The 14,327-nt window shown below is 37.3% G+C and overlaps 1 protein-coding gene across 4 annotated transcripts in view; it reads right to left on the minus strand.

Moving 5' to 3' along the window:
- MBTPS1 (membrane bound transcription factor peptidase, site 1) overlaps window positions 1-14,327 on the minus strand; it is a 90,100-nt gene that overhangs the window by 50,333 nt on the left and 25,440 nt on the right. For 3 of the 4 annotated variants that reach the window (XR_008914881.1, XM_003339773.4, XM_056810197.1), the window contains exons 2-4: window positions 10,970-11,406; window positions 9,265-9,522; window positions 3,847-4,050 (exon numbers count right to left, since the gene is read on the minus strand). Coding sequence is in view for 3 of the 4 variants with exons in the window: in XM_003339773.4 (XP_003339821.4) it covers window positions 3,847-4,050; window positions 9,265-9,522; window positions 10,970-11,138 (631 nt within the window). In the remaining variant the exon portion in view is untranslated. Of the gene's footprint in view, window positions 1-3,846; window positions 4,051-9,264; window positions 9,523-10,969; window positions 11,457-14,327 lie in introns of all 4 variants that reach the window. The other variant, XM_056810190.1, reaches the window with a different exon arrangement.

A 14,327-nucleotide genomic window follows, 5' to 3' on the forward strand; every position in this document is an offset into this window, starting at 1 on the left:
ACTAGAAACACTAGCAGTAGCAATTAGAGAAGAAAAAGAAATTGAAGGTATTAAAATTGGCAATGAAGAGACCAAGCTATCACTCTTTGCTGATGATATGATGGTCTACTTAAAGAATCCTAGAGAATCAACTAAAAAGATAGTGGAAATAATCAACAACTTCAGCAAAGTTGCAGGATACAAAATAAACCCACATAAGTCATCAGCATTTCTATTTATCTCCAACACATCTCAGCAGCAGGAACTAGAAAGAGAAATTCCATTCAAAAATCATCCTAGACAATATAAAATACTTAGGAATCTATCTGCCGAGACAAACACAGGAAGTATATGAACACAACTACAAAACACTTTCCACACAACTAAAACTAGATCTGAGCAACTGGAAAAACATTAACTGCTCATGGATAAGATAAGCTAACATAATAAAAATGATCATCCTACCCAAACCCAAACTTATCTATTTATTTAGTGCCATACCCATTGAATTTCCAAAAAACTTTGCTAAATTAGAAAAAAAAATCATAAAGTTCATTTGGAAGAACAAAAGGTCAAGGATATCCAGGTAAATAATGAAAAAAAAATACAAAGGAAGGTGGCCTTGCAGTACCAGAACTCAAACTATATTATAAAGCAGTGGTCATGAAAACAATTTGGTACTGGCTAAGAGACAGAAAGGAGCATCAGTGGAATAGACTTGGGGTAGGTGACCTCAGCAAGACAGTCTATAATAAACCCAAAGATCCCAGCTTTTGGGACCAAAATCCACTATTTGATAAAAACTGCTGGGAAAATTGGAAGACAGTGTGGGAGAGATTAGGTCTAGATCAACATGTCATACTCTATACCAAGATAAATTCAGAATGAGTGAATGACCTGAACATAAAGAAGAAAACTATAAGTAAATTATGTGAACACCAAATAGTATACATGTCAGACCTTTGGGAATGGATAAATTTTAAAACCAAGCAAGACTTAGAAAGAGTCATGAAATGTAAAATAAATAATTTTGACTACATCAAATTAAACAGTTTTTGTTCAAACAAAACCAATGCAACCAAAATCAGAAGGGAAATAACAAACTGGGAAACAATCTTCATTACAAAAACCTCTGACAAAAGTCTAATTACTCAAATTTACAAAGAGTTAAATCAACTGTACAAAAAACCAAGCCATTCTCCAATTGATAAATGGGCAAGGGACAGGAATAGGAAATTTTCAGTCAAAGAAATCAAAACCATTAATAAGCACATGAAAAAGTGTTCTAAATCTTTGATAATCAGAGAGATGCAAATCAAAACAACTCTGAGGTATCACCTCACACCTAACAGACTGGCTAACATTACATCTATGGAAAGAGTAATGAATGCTGGAGGGGATGTGGCAAAGTTGGGACATCAATGCATTGCAGGTGGAGTTGTGAATTGATCCAACCATTCTGGAGGAAAATTTGGAACTATGCCCAAAGGGTGATAAAAGACTGTCTGCCCTTTGATCCAGCTATAGCACTGCTGGGTTTGTACCCCAAAGAGATAATAAGGAAAAAGACATGTACAAAAATATTCATAGCTGTGCTCTTTGTGAAGGCAAAAAATTGGAAAATGAGAGGATGCCCTTCAATTGGGGAATGGCTGAACAAATTGTGGTATATGTTGGTGATGGAATACTATTGTGCTCAAAGGAATAATAAAGTGGAGGAATTCCATGGGAACTGGAACAACCTCCTCCAGGAAGTGATGCAGAGCGAAAGGTGCAGAACCAGGAGAACATTGTTAACAGAGACTGATACAGTGTGGTACAATCGAATGTAATGGATTTCTCCATTAGTGGCAATGCAGTGATCCTGAACAACCTGAAGGGATGTATGAGAAAGAACACTATCCACATTCAGAGGAAAAACTATGGGAGTAAAAACACCAAAGAAAAACAACTGCTTGATTGCATGGGTTGAGGGGATTTGGCTGGGGATGTAGACTCTGAAGGAACATCCTAGTGCAAAAAAAAAAATGGAAATGAATTCTAATCAAAGACACATGTAATGACCAGTGGAATTGTGCATCGGCAAAGGGAGAGGAGAGGAGGGGAGGGGGGAGGGAAGAAGGAATAGAAAATGATTTTTGTAATCAGGGAATAATGTTCGAAATTGACCAAATAAATAAATGAAATGAAAAAAAATATTTAGTTGCCTTTATTCTTCTCTCTATGTAGAATGGTAATAGTTATACAAAGCCCTCCCCCAACCAGAGCAATGGAAAATAAAACTATTTTCTGCCCTCTTATAAAGAACTATTGTAAAGGTTCAGCTCAGGCAACAACTTCTCAGTTAGTATTCCCTGACCCTAATAGTCACAAGTGATCTTACTCACTTACTCTTAGTACTTCACCTTTGTGCTTATCACATTCTAACTGTTGTGAACTTTAGATTTCTCCACCCTACTTAGTCTAACAAAATCAGGAATGTCTACACCAATTAAGGATTAAGTATTTAGGAGGATGGCCTTTGATAGACGTGCTAGCAAATGACAAATCAGAAACAGCTGACAGACCCCTGGGCTGTCTTAAGTCAAGCTTTAGCTACCATTGGTACAGATGAGATGCAGGAAAGTGATGTAAAACCGTCTATATATTTCGGGTCCCTTCCTCTCTTCGGCCTCTTTCCCCCAAGAGGTAGCTCTAGCTGGCACTATGCTAAGCGTTCTGACATCTTGGCATGGTGGCAGCTATTGTCCGGTTTGGCAGTGAGTTTTCCCTTGATACTATACTGGGAGAAGCTGAGTAGCTAGTTCAGGTTCAGGAATCTTAGCTGAGCCCTCTTGGAGTTTAGGCTGATTCCTTTCTCCTTTATCTTCCAACACTATCCTCTTAAAAGCCACTAATTTGAACTTCCACCTGGCACAAGCCAGGCAGGAAAAATCCTACACTTTTCCCCCCTCCCTTCTCCTTAATTTCTTTCCTCTATATTAATTAAAATCACCATAAATTTCCAGCTGACTTGGGTATTTTATTTGAGATATCTCCTGGAGACCAAAATTAATTTAGTTTAGGTCACAACCCTAAAATTATCCTTACACTGTGAATGATATTTCTATCACCCCTATTAGATTATAAGCTCTCTATAAATCATGTATTTACCTTTGCACCCCCTGCAACCAGAGGAGCACCCTGTACTACTGAAATTTAATTTTGGCAAGGAAGAGAGACTGAATGTCAGTTAAGAGGCATCATAACTTAAGCACTTGGGTAAGAGACTTAGCAATGCTACTAGAATTCAAATATTTATGTGAACGAGGCTATGGAGAAAGCATTTGGACTCGATAATTTCCTATGTTGGAAACTAAAAGCCATCAAATATCCTGAGATTTTCAAATAGATGGCATAACAGTACTGGTCAAGTGAGAAATCTAGAATAAAGAAGATTGAGCAGTAAAGATTAGATTTTTCTATCTTTATTAAACTGAATTTCATGTTTTAGCAAGTACCCATCTGAATATATCCCAAAGCCTATGTAAAATATCAGACATACCCAAAGGAGAGACACTGGGCTATTGTGATAGAATTAGGCCATAGAGGACACACAGAGAAGATGTAATAGGGGAAAAAAGAAAAAAAAAGGAAACCACCTAGAAAACAAAAGTAATGAAGAGGCCTGAGAAAAGACACATTCTCTGAGAAAGAAGAATCAGAGGGGACCTTTTCAGAGAAGCAAATAACATGCCCAAGAGCAAAATGGTTAATAAGATCCAGAACAATGAGGAGGAATGAGTCAGGCAGGCTACACAGTACAGCTTCCATAGCTGTAGATAGATAAAGCACTCCATTAATGGTACTACTATGCAAATTCCTTACCTGTATATCCCATTTGCCAGAGGACGTCAGCCTGGAGGGTCTGGGCAACCTGTCGTGGGATGGCTCTCAACAAGCGCCTGCTAGAATGTCTTCCTGTCGCATGCCAGAATCCAGAGCCTAAGGACAGACTTGCTCTTCTAAGGGGGCGAGATGACTGCCATTTCTGTATCCATCTGGTCTCATTGCAGGGAACCATGGGGTCAGCTGGATGCAAAGAAGAAAATGTCAGGAAAAAAAAGGAAAAGTACTTTCAGGAAGACACTTCTCGTGTTCCTTCAGAACAGTAGGTGAAGGAATACTGGTTGGAAGAGTCAGAGACCCCACAGTCAATGAGGCTACCTAGTGAGTGACTGTTCAGTGGCGATAACTAACTCAAGAGAAACCAAAAGCCTTTCCCAGGCCACCAGCAACCCTAAGATGGTAGAATTTCTTATTCTTGAATACAGATGAGATGTCTGCAACAATCCCCATGGAATTGTTTCACTGAAGCTGCCTCCTCCTTGGCTGCTGCTACTTTACTTGCAATATATATGGCTACAAACACATCTTGGGAACTGCTAGATATTAAATTTTCACAGTAATGAGTGCTAACATTGAACTGGGTTTGATTGATAAAAACTTAGTAAGCATCTACTACATGCATGTACTGTGCAGGGCTCTATGGATGCAATGACAAAAATGAAACCATTTTGCCCTTAAAGAACTTGTAGAATTTTCTCAGGGGAAATAGCATTTACATAAGTAAATAGAAAACATATGTCAAGCATATACAAGGCCTGAGAAACAGCATAGTAAAGTGGACAGAAAAACAGCCTTGAAACCCAAAATGACCAAGTTCAGGCCCCACTTGGACACTTCCTGGCTACATGGACTGGTCTAGGTTCTCAGTTGCAGAGATCTCCCAACTCCAGGACCCTATAATCATGGCATCAAACTTAAATAGAAACAGAAGTCCCTCATCCATACCTAAGAATCCCTAAAGGTCCATGCAGACAGTTTTAAATTATATTCACTGTAATTTTATTTATTTCATTAAATATTTCTTAATGATATTTTAAAATGGATTGGGCCATACTTCAGAGTGCCTCGTGTTTAATACCTCTGCCCAATTCATATCAATGAAATAAAAAATCGAGTCCTCATCCCTACATAAGAAACAAAAGAGGGCAGGAAGCAGCAGCTAAGGGTGGGAACAGGAAGGGCTGAGAGAAGGAGGGTGTGTTGGAACACAGCTTTCCAAAAAGCCAGGATTTTATGAGAAAGCAGAAAGGGAATACATTCTAGGCCTGGGCGTAGCCTGGGAAGGACTGGTAAAAACTAAAAAAAGGCCAGTTGGCTGGACCTGATAGGGTGTGAAGGGCATAAAGTAAGATAAGCCAAATAAGACAAGCCAGGGCCAGGTTGTGAAGGGCTTTAAATAAAGGGCTTTGAGCTTAGAGGTGTTGGGTAGATAAATAACAGAATTTTATGTTTTTAAAAAAATCTGTAAGTGTATATACCTCTTTCCTATTAGGCAAAAGAATACATTCCTTTTTAATACCTAAAATAGTGAAAGCAAGCTGAAGCAGAAAAACCTCAATATTTATTAAAAAAAAAACATTTGTAAGAATATAATTCATTTTTCTGAGAACCCACTTGAAGGAAATGGGTGAGGAATGAGTTTGTTCTTCGCAATAGACTGCTACATCCACTCCCACAGACTTAGTGAGGATGAGTTAATCTGAGTCAATTCGGACAGTGAAATTGAACTAACTCTGCATCTAGCAATTTATCCTTACTCAACTTGAGAGAAATTAAAATGTTGGGAGAAAATAATTATTAGTTTAAAATTATCATAATAAAGTAGTATACATGACTGTATAGTTTACAAAACATTTTGCTCCCAACAACTCTGAGATATAGATTATTCTTGCTATTTCACAGATTTAGAACCTAAGACTGGAAAAACCTCCAGGAATTGATGCAGAGTGAAAGGAACAGAACCAGGAGAACATTGTTCACAGAGACTGAAACACTGGGGCACAATCAAATGTAATGGACTTTTCTACTAGCAGCAATGCAATGATCCAAGACATTATCCACATTCAGAGAAAGAATTGTGGGAGCAGAAAAACAGAAGAAAACATATCATCAATCATTTGGTTTGATGGGGATATGATTAGGATTTTGATGATCACTCTACTGCAAATACAAATAACATGGAAATAGGTTTTGAACAATGAGACATGTATAACCCAGTGGAACTGCTTGTTAGCTCCAGGAAGGGGGAAGAATCATGAATCATGTAACCATGGAAAATACTCTAAATAAAAATAGACCCTAAGAGTTCCACAGGTGTCACTTCACGCAGCTGTTCAGCAGGTAGGGAAAGATCTGAGATTTGAATGCAGGGCTTCTGGCCTCAAGTCTTCCATTGCCCCATATATCACCTCCTTTAGCCCTGTAACTTATACTAGGCAATTTCCAGATCAAGCCCACCCACTGCTCTATATGCCTTTCTCCCCCTCTACCCTGCATGCATCTTATTATCTCTTTCACCAGGCTGGTTTCTCCTTTTCTCTATGTGATGTCTAGCAAGGAGTAAGTGCTTAAGAAATGCTTGACAGACTCTTCCAACCTTGCCAGACTGGGAAGAAAGAATCTATATGTAGGGTATCTCATTTTTAAAAAAACTTTTACTTTCTGTCTTAGAATTGATACTGTGTATTGGTTCCAAGGCAGAAGAGTAGTAAGAGCTAGGCAATGAGGGTTAAGTGACTCGCCCAGGGTCACACAGCTAGGAAGTGTCTGAGGCATATTTGAACCCAGGACCTCTCATCTCCAGGCCTGGCTCTATCTATTGTGCCACTTAGCTGCTTCTATGTCATCTCATTTTTTAAAAATTCTAGACAACTACATGTAGAAATTCTTTAAAAATAAAATGCAATAATGCCCATCTTCTATATGCATGTCTCCTATAATCTTATCTTACCTCTTATATATATAGCTATCACATAGTACCATAGTGGTTTCTAGTTTCTCAAGTTTTAAAAGTTAAAATGTGAGTGAATAAAAATTCAAATCAGCTGAAAATCTAGCAAAAACTAGAATAATTACAGGTGTTCCATTTCTAAAGCTAATTACTATAATTTTATTTCAGCTCTTTCCAATCTCAGCCAATTAAGGTGTGCTGAAAATGAAAAAAAAAAGATACTCATTTCAGTTTTCATTAAGTGAATAATTATGCAGACAAGCTGCAATAAAAACGCCCATGTTGATTCCTCGTGTTAAAATTAAGACTCATATTGAAAACTATAACATTCCAGGTAAACTTTAGTTTAAGAGGAGAGGAAGCCAATATATCTAATTATGTAGTTCTGGTTAAGTTTTGATTTTCTTTTTTAATTGTACTTTTAAAAATTAATGAAAATAACCTAGTCAGACTACTAGGGCCCTGAAGAAATCTAAGACCTGTCTTCTAGAAAAACTGATTTAGAAAATCAGACTGTCCAAGCTGAAAGGGCTCTTAAAGGCCATTTAGTCCAACCTACTTGTCTCACAGATGAAAAAAATGAAATCCTAAAACTTGAAGTGATTTGCTCCAAGTCACATAAACCTGTTTTTTTTGCACTGTGTTCCTTTCTTGCCCCAAACAGCTACACGTTTGTTGCTGCCCTGCTGTTAGAAAGCAAGTTATTAATGAACTGAGGCTCCTCTGAACCTTATTCTCTATGCCTCTTTAAAAAGTAGAAAAATGGGGCAGCTGGATGGTTTAGTGGTTTGAGAGCCAGGTCTAGAGACAGGAGGTCCTAGGTTCCAATGTGGCCTCAGACACTTCCCAGCTGTGTGACCCTGGGCGAGTCACTTAATCCCCATTGCCTAGCCCTTACCACTCTTCTGCCTTAGAACTAATACACAGTATTGATTTCAAGACAGAAGGTAATAGCTTTAACAAACAAACATACAAATAAATAAATGAAATAAAGAGCAGCAAAAAAATTCAAACAGCATCAAATCTAATAATATTTGTGAGCAAAAGAAAAACATAGGAATCCATGAGCTTTTCCTTTTTTTTTTCTTTTAAGCAATGAAAAAACCTGAGAGTACGAAGAAGGGTCAATAGAACTAGTTATTTACCTTCCTAGAATATTTGTGATTAATGCCTACCAACTTCCCTAGAGAATGCAATTTTTAAATTAATGAAAAATATAATTTTAGGGCAAAATCCATTACTTTGTCTTGCAAGAAGGAACAAATTAATTCACATTTCTAGAAATAAAAAGATACCAGTTAAAGATAATCTTAATACCTAACACATACATATCATCTCTTTAATGATTGCAAAATGTCTCTTAGTGATCCCTCTTAAACTGCTTCCTGACTAATGCTGTGAAGTAGTCTGGGAATTGGCCCTCTCATTGTGCAGAAGAGGAAACTCTAGGCTGGGGATTTTCTCTTTGTTCCTCAATCAGCCAGCATCAAAAAGGCAGGATCAGAGCCCAGGATCATCCCACTGTTGTGGCACAGATGTGGAAAGGTTGCCCAACCATCCCTGGGGAGGAGAAGCACACCTCATGCAAGGTAAAAAGGGAAAGCCCAAGGTAAGAGTGTTTTTCAGACCATGACATATAAAGTTAAAAATAAATATGTACTACCTGAAGCAAGGGCTTAGCCAAAGAAAGAACTCAAAAGGACTTATTTCAAAGAATGGAGTCACACTCTACAAGTCTGAAGTAATCTTATTAAGTCAAAAGTCATCTTCTTGAGCATGTTGAGGATTCATTTTGGTGTGGATATTCCTTCCCACCTACTGAATCCACAATGTTTTCCATTACTAAGCATATGATCTTCATAATCTGGTCTTACTGGTCAAAAAAAAAATTCACCCCTTGGTAATAGGCCTGTCCAAACTTAGCTGGGCGAAGTGCTCAGGAGAGAGGCGACTGGATCTGGATCTTGGTAATGTACCTGTGACCACTATCAGTGACTGTGTTATATCTATGCCACAGGTCTCATGACTTAGATGACTTCTGTGCAGGCACAGTTATGTATCTAGAAAATTAAGAGAATCCCTTTGGCTTTTCTCAGCAGGTTCTTAGGAATAATTGTCAATCTGTAGATCTACAAATACCTAATGTCCTGTCTCCCTCACCAGGTCCTAGTAAAAAGCCAAAGAGAGAACAGCTTAGGCCTTTGTTGGCAAACATGTAGCACATGTGCCACAATATACATACTGGAGAGGGCTGCTCCCTTCCCTCTCTCCACTTGTGCTTGAGGACATTTCTGATATCACCCATCCCTCTGCCCAACAGCCCAATGGGAGCGCTTCCTCCCTCCCATTTGGGGTAAGGTGAGGGGCCCACTGCAACATGAGGGTACAGTTTGGGCAGTTGGTCTCTAAAAGGTTTGCCATCACTGCCTTAGATAATTTACACTCACATTCAGTATACTTGAGAGAACGAAAGACTCTCCGTTGGGGAGTCACTCGCTTGATATTGGGATGATCTTCTAGAGTCAGCACTCCTGTTTTCTGTTTTTCTTTGATCTGTATCACTTCGAAGTCACTGGGGTAGTCACTGGATGGATTGTTCCGAGGTATAATCCTCCAATTTTCTATTTCACTGCTTTTCAGCGCACTAGAAATAAACTTGTTTCTAGCCTTGGCAGTAAAGTATCCATTGAAGGCCACAATATACTCTGAAACCAATCACCAAAAACAAAATCATCATTTCAAATACATTTTGTATCAAATGCAGAGAATATTTTATAGTTTTAACCACTCATTTTTATGAATCTCAGTATCAAAAGATCCCACATTAAAGCAATCTTTCCCCAAACCCAAGAACCAAGTCATAAATCTAATTTTTATGTACTAGACAATGGTTAGTAAAGCTCAATTTACATTGTTTTGGCTGGAGTAACAATTCACATACAACTTATAGACCATTTTATTTAAAATAATGCACGTGTGCTGTTTTGTTTTGTTTTGAATGCATAAATAGAGCTCAAAGGTGTGAATGGTACTGAGCAGTGAGTTCCAAAAGTTTTTCATTGAAAAAGTGGCAAAATCCCTCCACAGATTAATGTAGGAGAGAAACACAAAATTTAATATTGTGTATATAGGACATAATGTTAAAGCTGGAAAGGATCCAAAGAGGTAACCTAATTCAAATGCCCTCATTTTGCAGAGGAAAGCTCAGAGAGAAAGTGACTTGCCCAAGGCCACACATTAGTGACAGAACCAGGATTATTTGAGTCTGCCCCCTAGAGTCAAAAAACTCTGTTCACTTCTCTGGCCTGCATCATGGTCTTAATATCAACACATAAATATTAGCCCTGTAAAAAAGGAACTTTCCATGGGATCAGAGTTTCAAGGAAATAATTAAGAATTTGTTTCCTTGGGAAAAAAAAAAAAACAAAAGACTGAAGCTTATTTCATACCAAAGTGCTGCGTACATAATCCATCTCAAATCTCTTTAAGTGGCAAGATTTAATACTAAAATAAGTAGTAGTGGTTGCTGGACAAAAAAATAAATAAATAAAACAAAACAAAACAAAAAACAAAACCACTGTTCAAATGTTTAGCCAAATATCATTTCCCCTTCAGTAGGGGAATGGCTAATCAAGTTGTGGTACGTGAATGTAATAGGATATTAATGTATTATAAGAAACAGTGACTATGAGGAATATAGAGAAGCCTAGGAAGGTTTCTATGAGAGTTGATACGCAGTGAAACAAGCAGACTAGGAAGGTAGGGTGTCCAATGGCTACAACAATATAAATAGAAAGAACAAGTGAAATGGGATGTTGTAAAGTGACCCATGACCAAGGCTAGCCCACAGAGAAGAAATCCAAGAAGGATTCTCTCTCCCTGCTTCTGTCAGGAAATGAGGGGTATGCTATGGAGGTGGCATCAAATAGTAGCCTTTGTCTTGTAAGGGGTAAATTTAGGGGTTTGGTGAAGTAAATCTAAAATTCACAGTCTATTTCTTAGTTTTGCTGAACTCTTTTCCCTCTTAAAAAAAAAATTTTTTTAAATAAAAGATGATTCTCCCTGAGGGAGAAAAGAGAAGAGTCTACTGTTATAGAAAGACAAAATATGTGAATAAATTCTATTTCAAACCAAATACAGTATTATCATTACCGTGTTCCACTACTGTTGAAGAGAACTCCACCTTCAGAGTAAGATGAGAGCACCCAGAGCACAGAGGGGTCTCATGGGATGTGTTTTCCAACCTGCTTCCCTGGTACCTCTTGCCACAGAGTAAAACCACAATCAGAAGCAGCCAGATGTTCACAAACTTCATGGTCATGAGAAAATGTTGTCTTAAAATGCCGTAAATTCAAATCACGTTTTTCCTTCTTGTCTATTAGTTCATTTTTGTTTCAGTCAAAAGTTGAAACATTTTTGGTCAGCTGTCCTACAGTCTTGTCCAACATAAGTAAAAGTTAAATTCCATGGTCTTTTAGAGGTTAGCCTGAAAAAAGGCATTCATTTCTTTCTTCTCTTCTTCTCCATCTTTGATGCAGGCTTCGCTCACTCTAGCTGTGATGACAACTGAGTCCTGAATTCCATTTGTACTAAGGAAGCAAAATCCAAAAAGGAATTATCAACAGGTTTGCAAGCCAACCTACAAAATGAAAACAAAGTACACACATACATGACTAATATCTCTGACATAAATCCAGAAACACAGCTTTTTATGCCAGGATGAGACTTAGAGATCATGCAGTGTCTTTAGATAAGAAAATGGAAACGAGTTGAAGTGAATTGTCCAAGGACTAATTGTTAGGTAGTAGCAGATCTTGTGTGGTGTGCCATCTTTAACCACACCATGGCTGCCTCACACCTCAATCATGCTTGGAGAGATGCCCCAATTACAAGTCAACCAAATACTCAAAAATTTAAACGTATAGACTTAACCAGTTCATAGCTATTCTTGAGATCCTAGTTTCTTGCAATCTATAATGTCCTACTCTTCCCTCTCCCTTCCAATACCAACTGATAACATCTTTATGTTACTAATGTCCTGAATTCTTTCATTTGGCATTGCTTTTCCTCCAGATTAAAATCATCTCCCAGGAATGTCTGGTAAAACATACATGTGTGTGCACGTGCCTTTGCCCACTGGGAGAACAATGTAAAAATAGTTTAAGGTTCCCCAGAAGCTTAGAATACACTTGGTACTTTCTTTAATGATGTTTTACTCTTTAAAAAACTCCATTGCCCTTATCCAGTTTTGTTAAATATTTGTCTTCAAGTTTGCATAAAATTTCTTTCACTCTTTCATTTAACAAATATATATTTAGCATTTGTTATGTGCAGGACACCATTGGCAATGCAAAAAAGGGCATGATCTCTACCTTCAAGGAATATACAGTCTAAGAAGGAAGTAGATATACCCAAGAGCTCTAATATTCTGTAACTGCAAAATAAGTAGGCAAATATAATAAAAATGTGGTGCAAAGGTTTAACAAAGGAAGTATGAGATCAAGTTCAGAGGGGGCTGAAGAAATAGGGAACACTTTGCAATGGCATCTGTGCTAAGTCTTTAAGGTAGTGTGGGCAGGCAAGAGCTTATGAGGATTTCATTTTAACTATTAAACTTCAAGTGTGAGGAAATTTCCAGCCTTGTAAGCAGGATCTATTGAGGAAATACAGATATAAGCAAACCAGTACATAACTAGTCATCTGTCAAACAACAATTGATAGAACCCTTATTCTGTCACCAGGCACTATGCTAGCTGCTAGAATACAAGTTCAAAGAATACTCCTAAGGAGCTTACGAATGTATTGGATTTGCTGCTTAAGATGATGAAATATACTTTTAGGTGCAGAAAGTCTTGTGAACTATCTGATGGGGTCATTTTTGTCAATTCCATTTAATACTTTTTTTTTAAGTATTTGTTTTTGTTACATCCTGAGTTCTAGGCTGTTTCTCTCCCTTCCTCCCAGACCCACACTAAAGAAAGCCAACATCTGACATACATACATATACAGAACTATGCAATATATGATGGTTCCATGTATCAGTGCTCTCTTTGGAGATGGATAGCATCTTCCTTCATAGGTCTTTTGTAGTTGATTTGAATATTCAAATAACTCAGAATCAGCATAGTCATTCACATTTATTCTTTGAACATTTGCTATTTCTATATAAAAGGTTCTCCTGGTTCTGCTCCTTTCACTCATTCTTTCATGTAAATCTTTCCATGTTTTTCTAAATTCAGTTTGCTCATCATTTCTTGCAGCATAACAGTATTCCATCACAATCATATAACACAACTTATTCAGCCATTCCCCAAATGATAAGCATCCTCCCAATTTCCAATTCATCGGCATCACAAAGCTACTTTAAAACATATAGGTTCTTTTCCTTTTTCCCTGATCACCTTGGGAAACAGATCTAACAGTGATATGGCTGGGTCAAAAGATACATACAATTTTATAAAACTTTTCAGGCATAATTCCAGATAGCTCTCCAAAATGGTTGGATCATTTCACAGTTCTACCAACAGCATATTAGTGTTCCAATTTTTCCACATCCCCTCCAGCATCTATCATTTCAGTCAATCTGAGAGGTGTAAGATGGTATCTCAAAACTGTTTTAATTTTAATTTCTTTAATCAATAATGATTTTGAGCATTTTCTATATGACTATATACAGCTTTGATTTCTTCCTCCCAAAACTGCCTATTCATATACTTTGACCACTTCTCAGTTGGGGAATAACTCATTTTCTCATTAATTTGAAATTCTCTATATATTTGAAATATAAAGTTTTTACCTGAAAAACTGTCTATAAAATATTTCCCTCAATTTTCTGCTTCCCTGCTAATCTTGGCTAAATTGGCTTTATTTGTATAAAAAAATTTTTAATCTAAAATAGTCAAAACTATCTATTTTATATCTCACAATGTTCTCTCGTTTATTCATAAATTCTCCTCTCATCCATAAATTTGATAGTTAATATATTCCATGTTCTTCAAATTTACTTATGATATCACGTCTAAGTCATATACCCATTTTGACTCTATCTTGGTAAATGGTACAAGATATTTGTCTATATAATGTTTTTTTGCTAGACTGCTTTCAAGTTTTCTCAACAATTTTTACTAAACAGTGAATTCTTTTCCCCAAAGCTTAAAACTTTACATTTATCAAATATGAGGTTATTATAGTCATTTACTACTGTATATTGCACATTTACTGTATAATTGGAAATCTGTTACCCTAAAAACTACATTTCCCAGGAGCCCACTGACTTCCTGTCATCATGTACCTCCTGTTGACAGGGGATATTAGCCAGTTGGTTGGCTGGCCTCTCTTTGGTTTCCTGTCAGCATGGTGATGGTGGTAAGAGGGGATTTTAAAGAGGCTGATTAGCCATGGGCATGTGGTTGGTTTTATTTTGTTACCTTGTATTGACTTGAATACTTAATAGTTTTTTAAACTACTAAATAGGTTTTCTTTGTTACAAAGGAGGGTTCAATTAAAGTGG

Source organism: Monodelphis domestica, chromosome 1 (genome assembly GCF_027887165.1).
Source record: "Monodelphis domestica isolate mMonDom1 chromosome 1, mMonDom1.pri, whole genome shotgun sequence".
NCBI classification, from domain to species: domain Eukaryota; kingdom Metazoa; phylum Chordata; class Mammalia; order Didelphimorphia; family Didelphidae; genus Monodelphis; species Monodelphis domestica.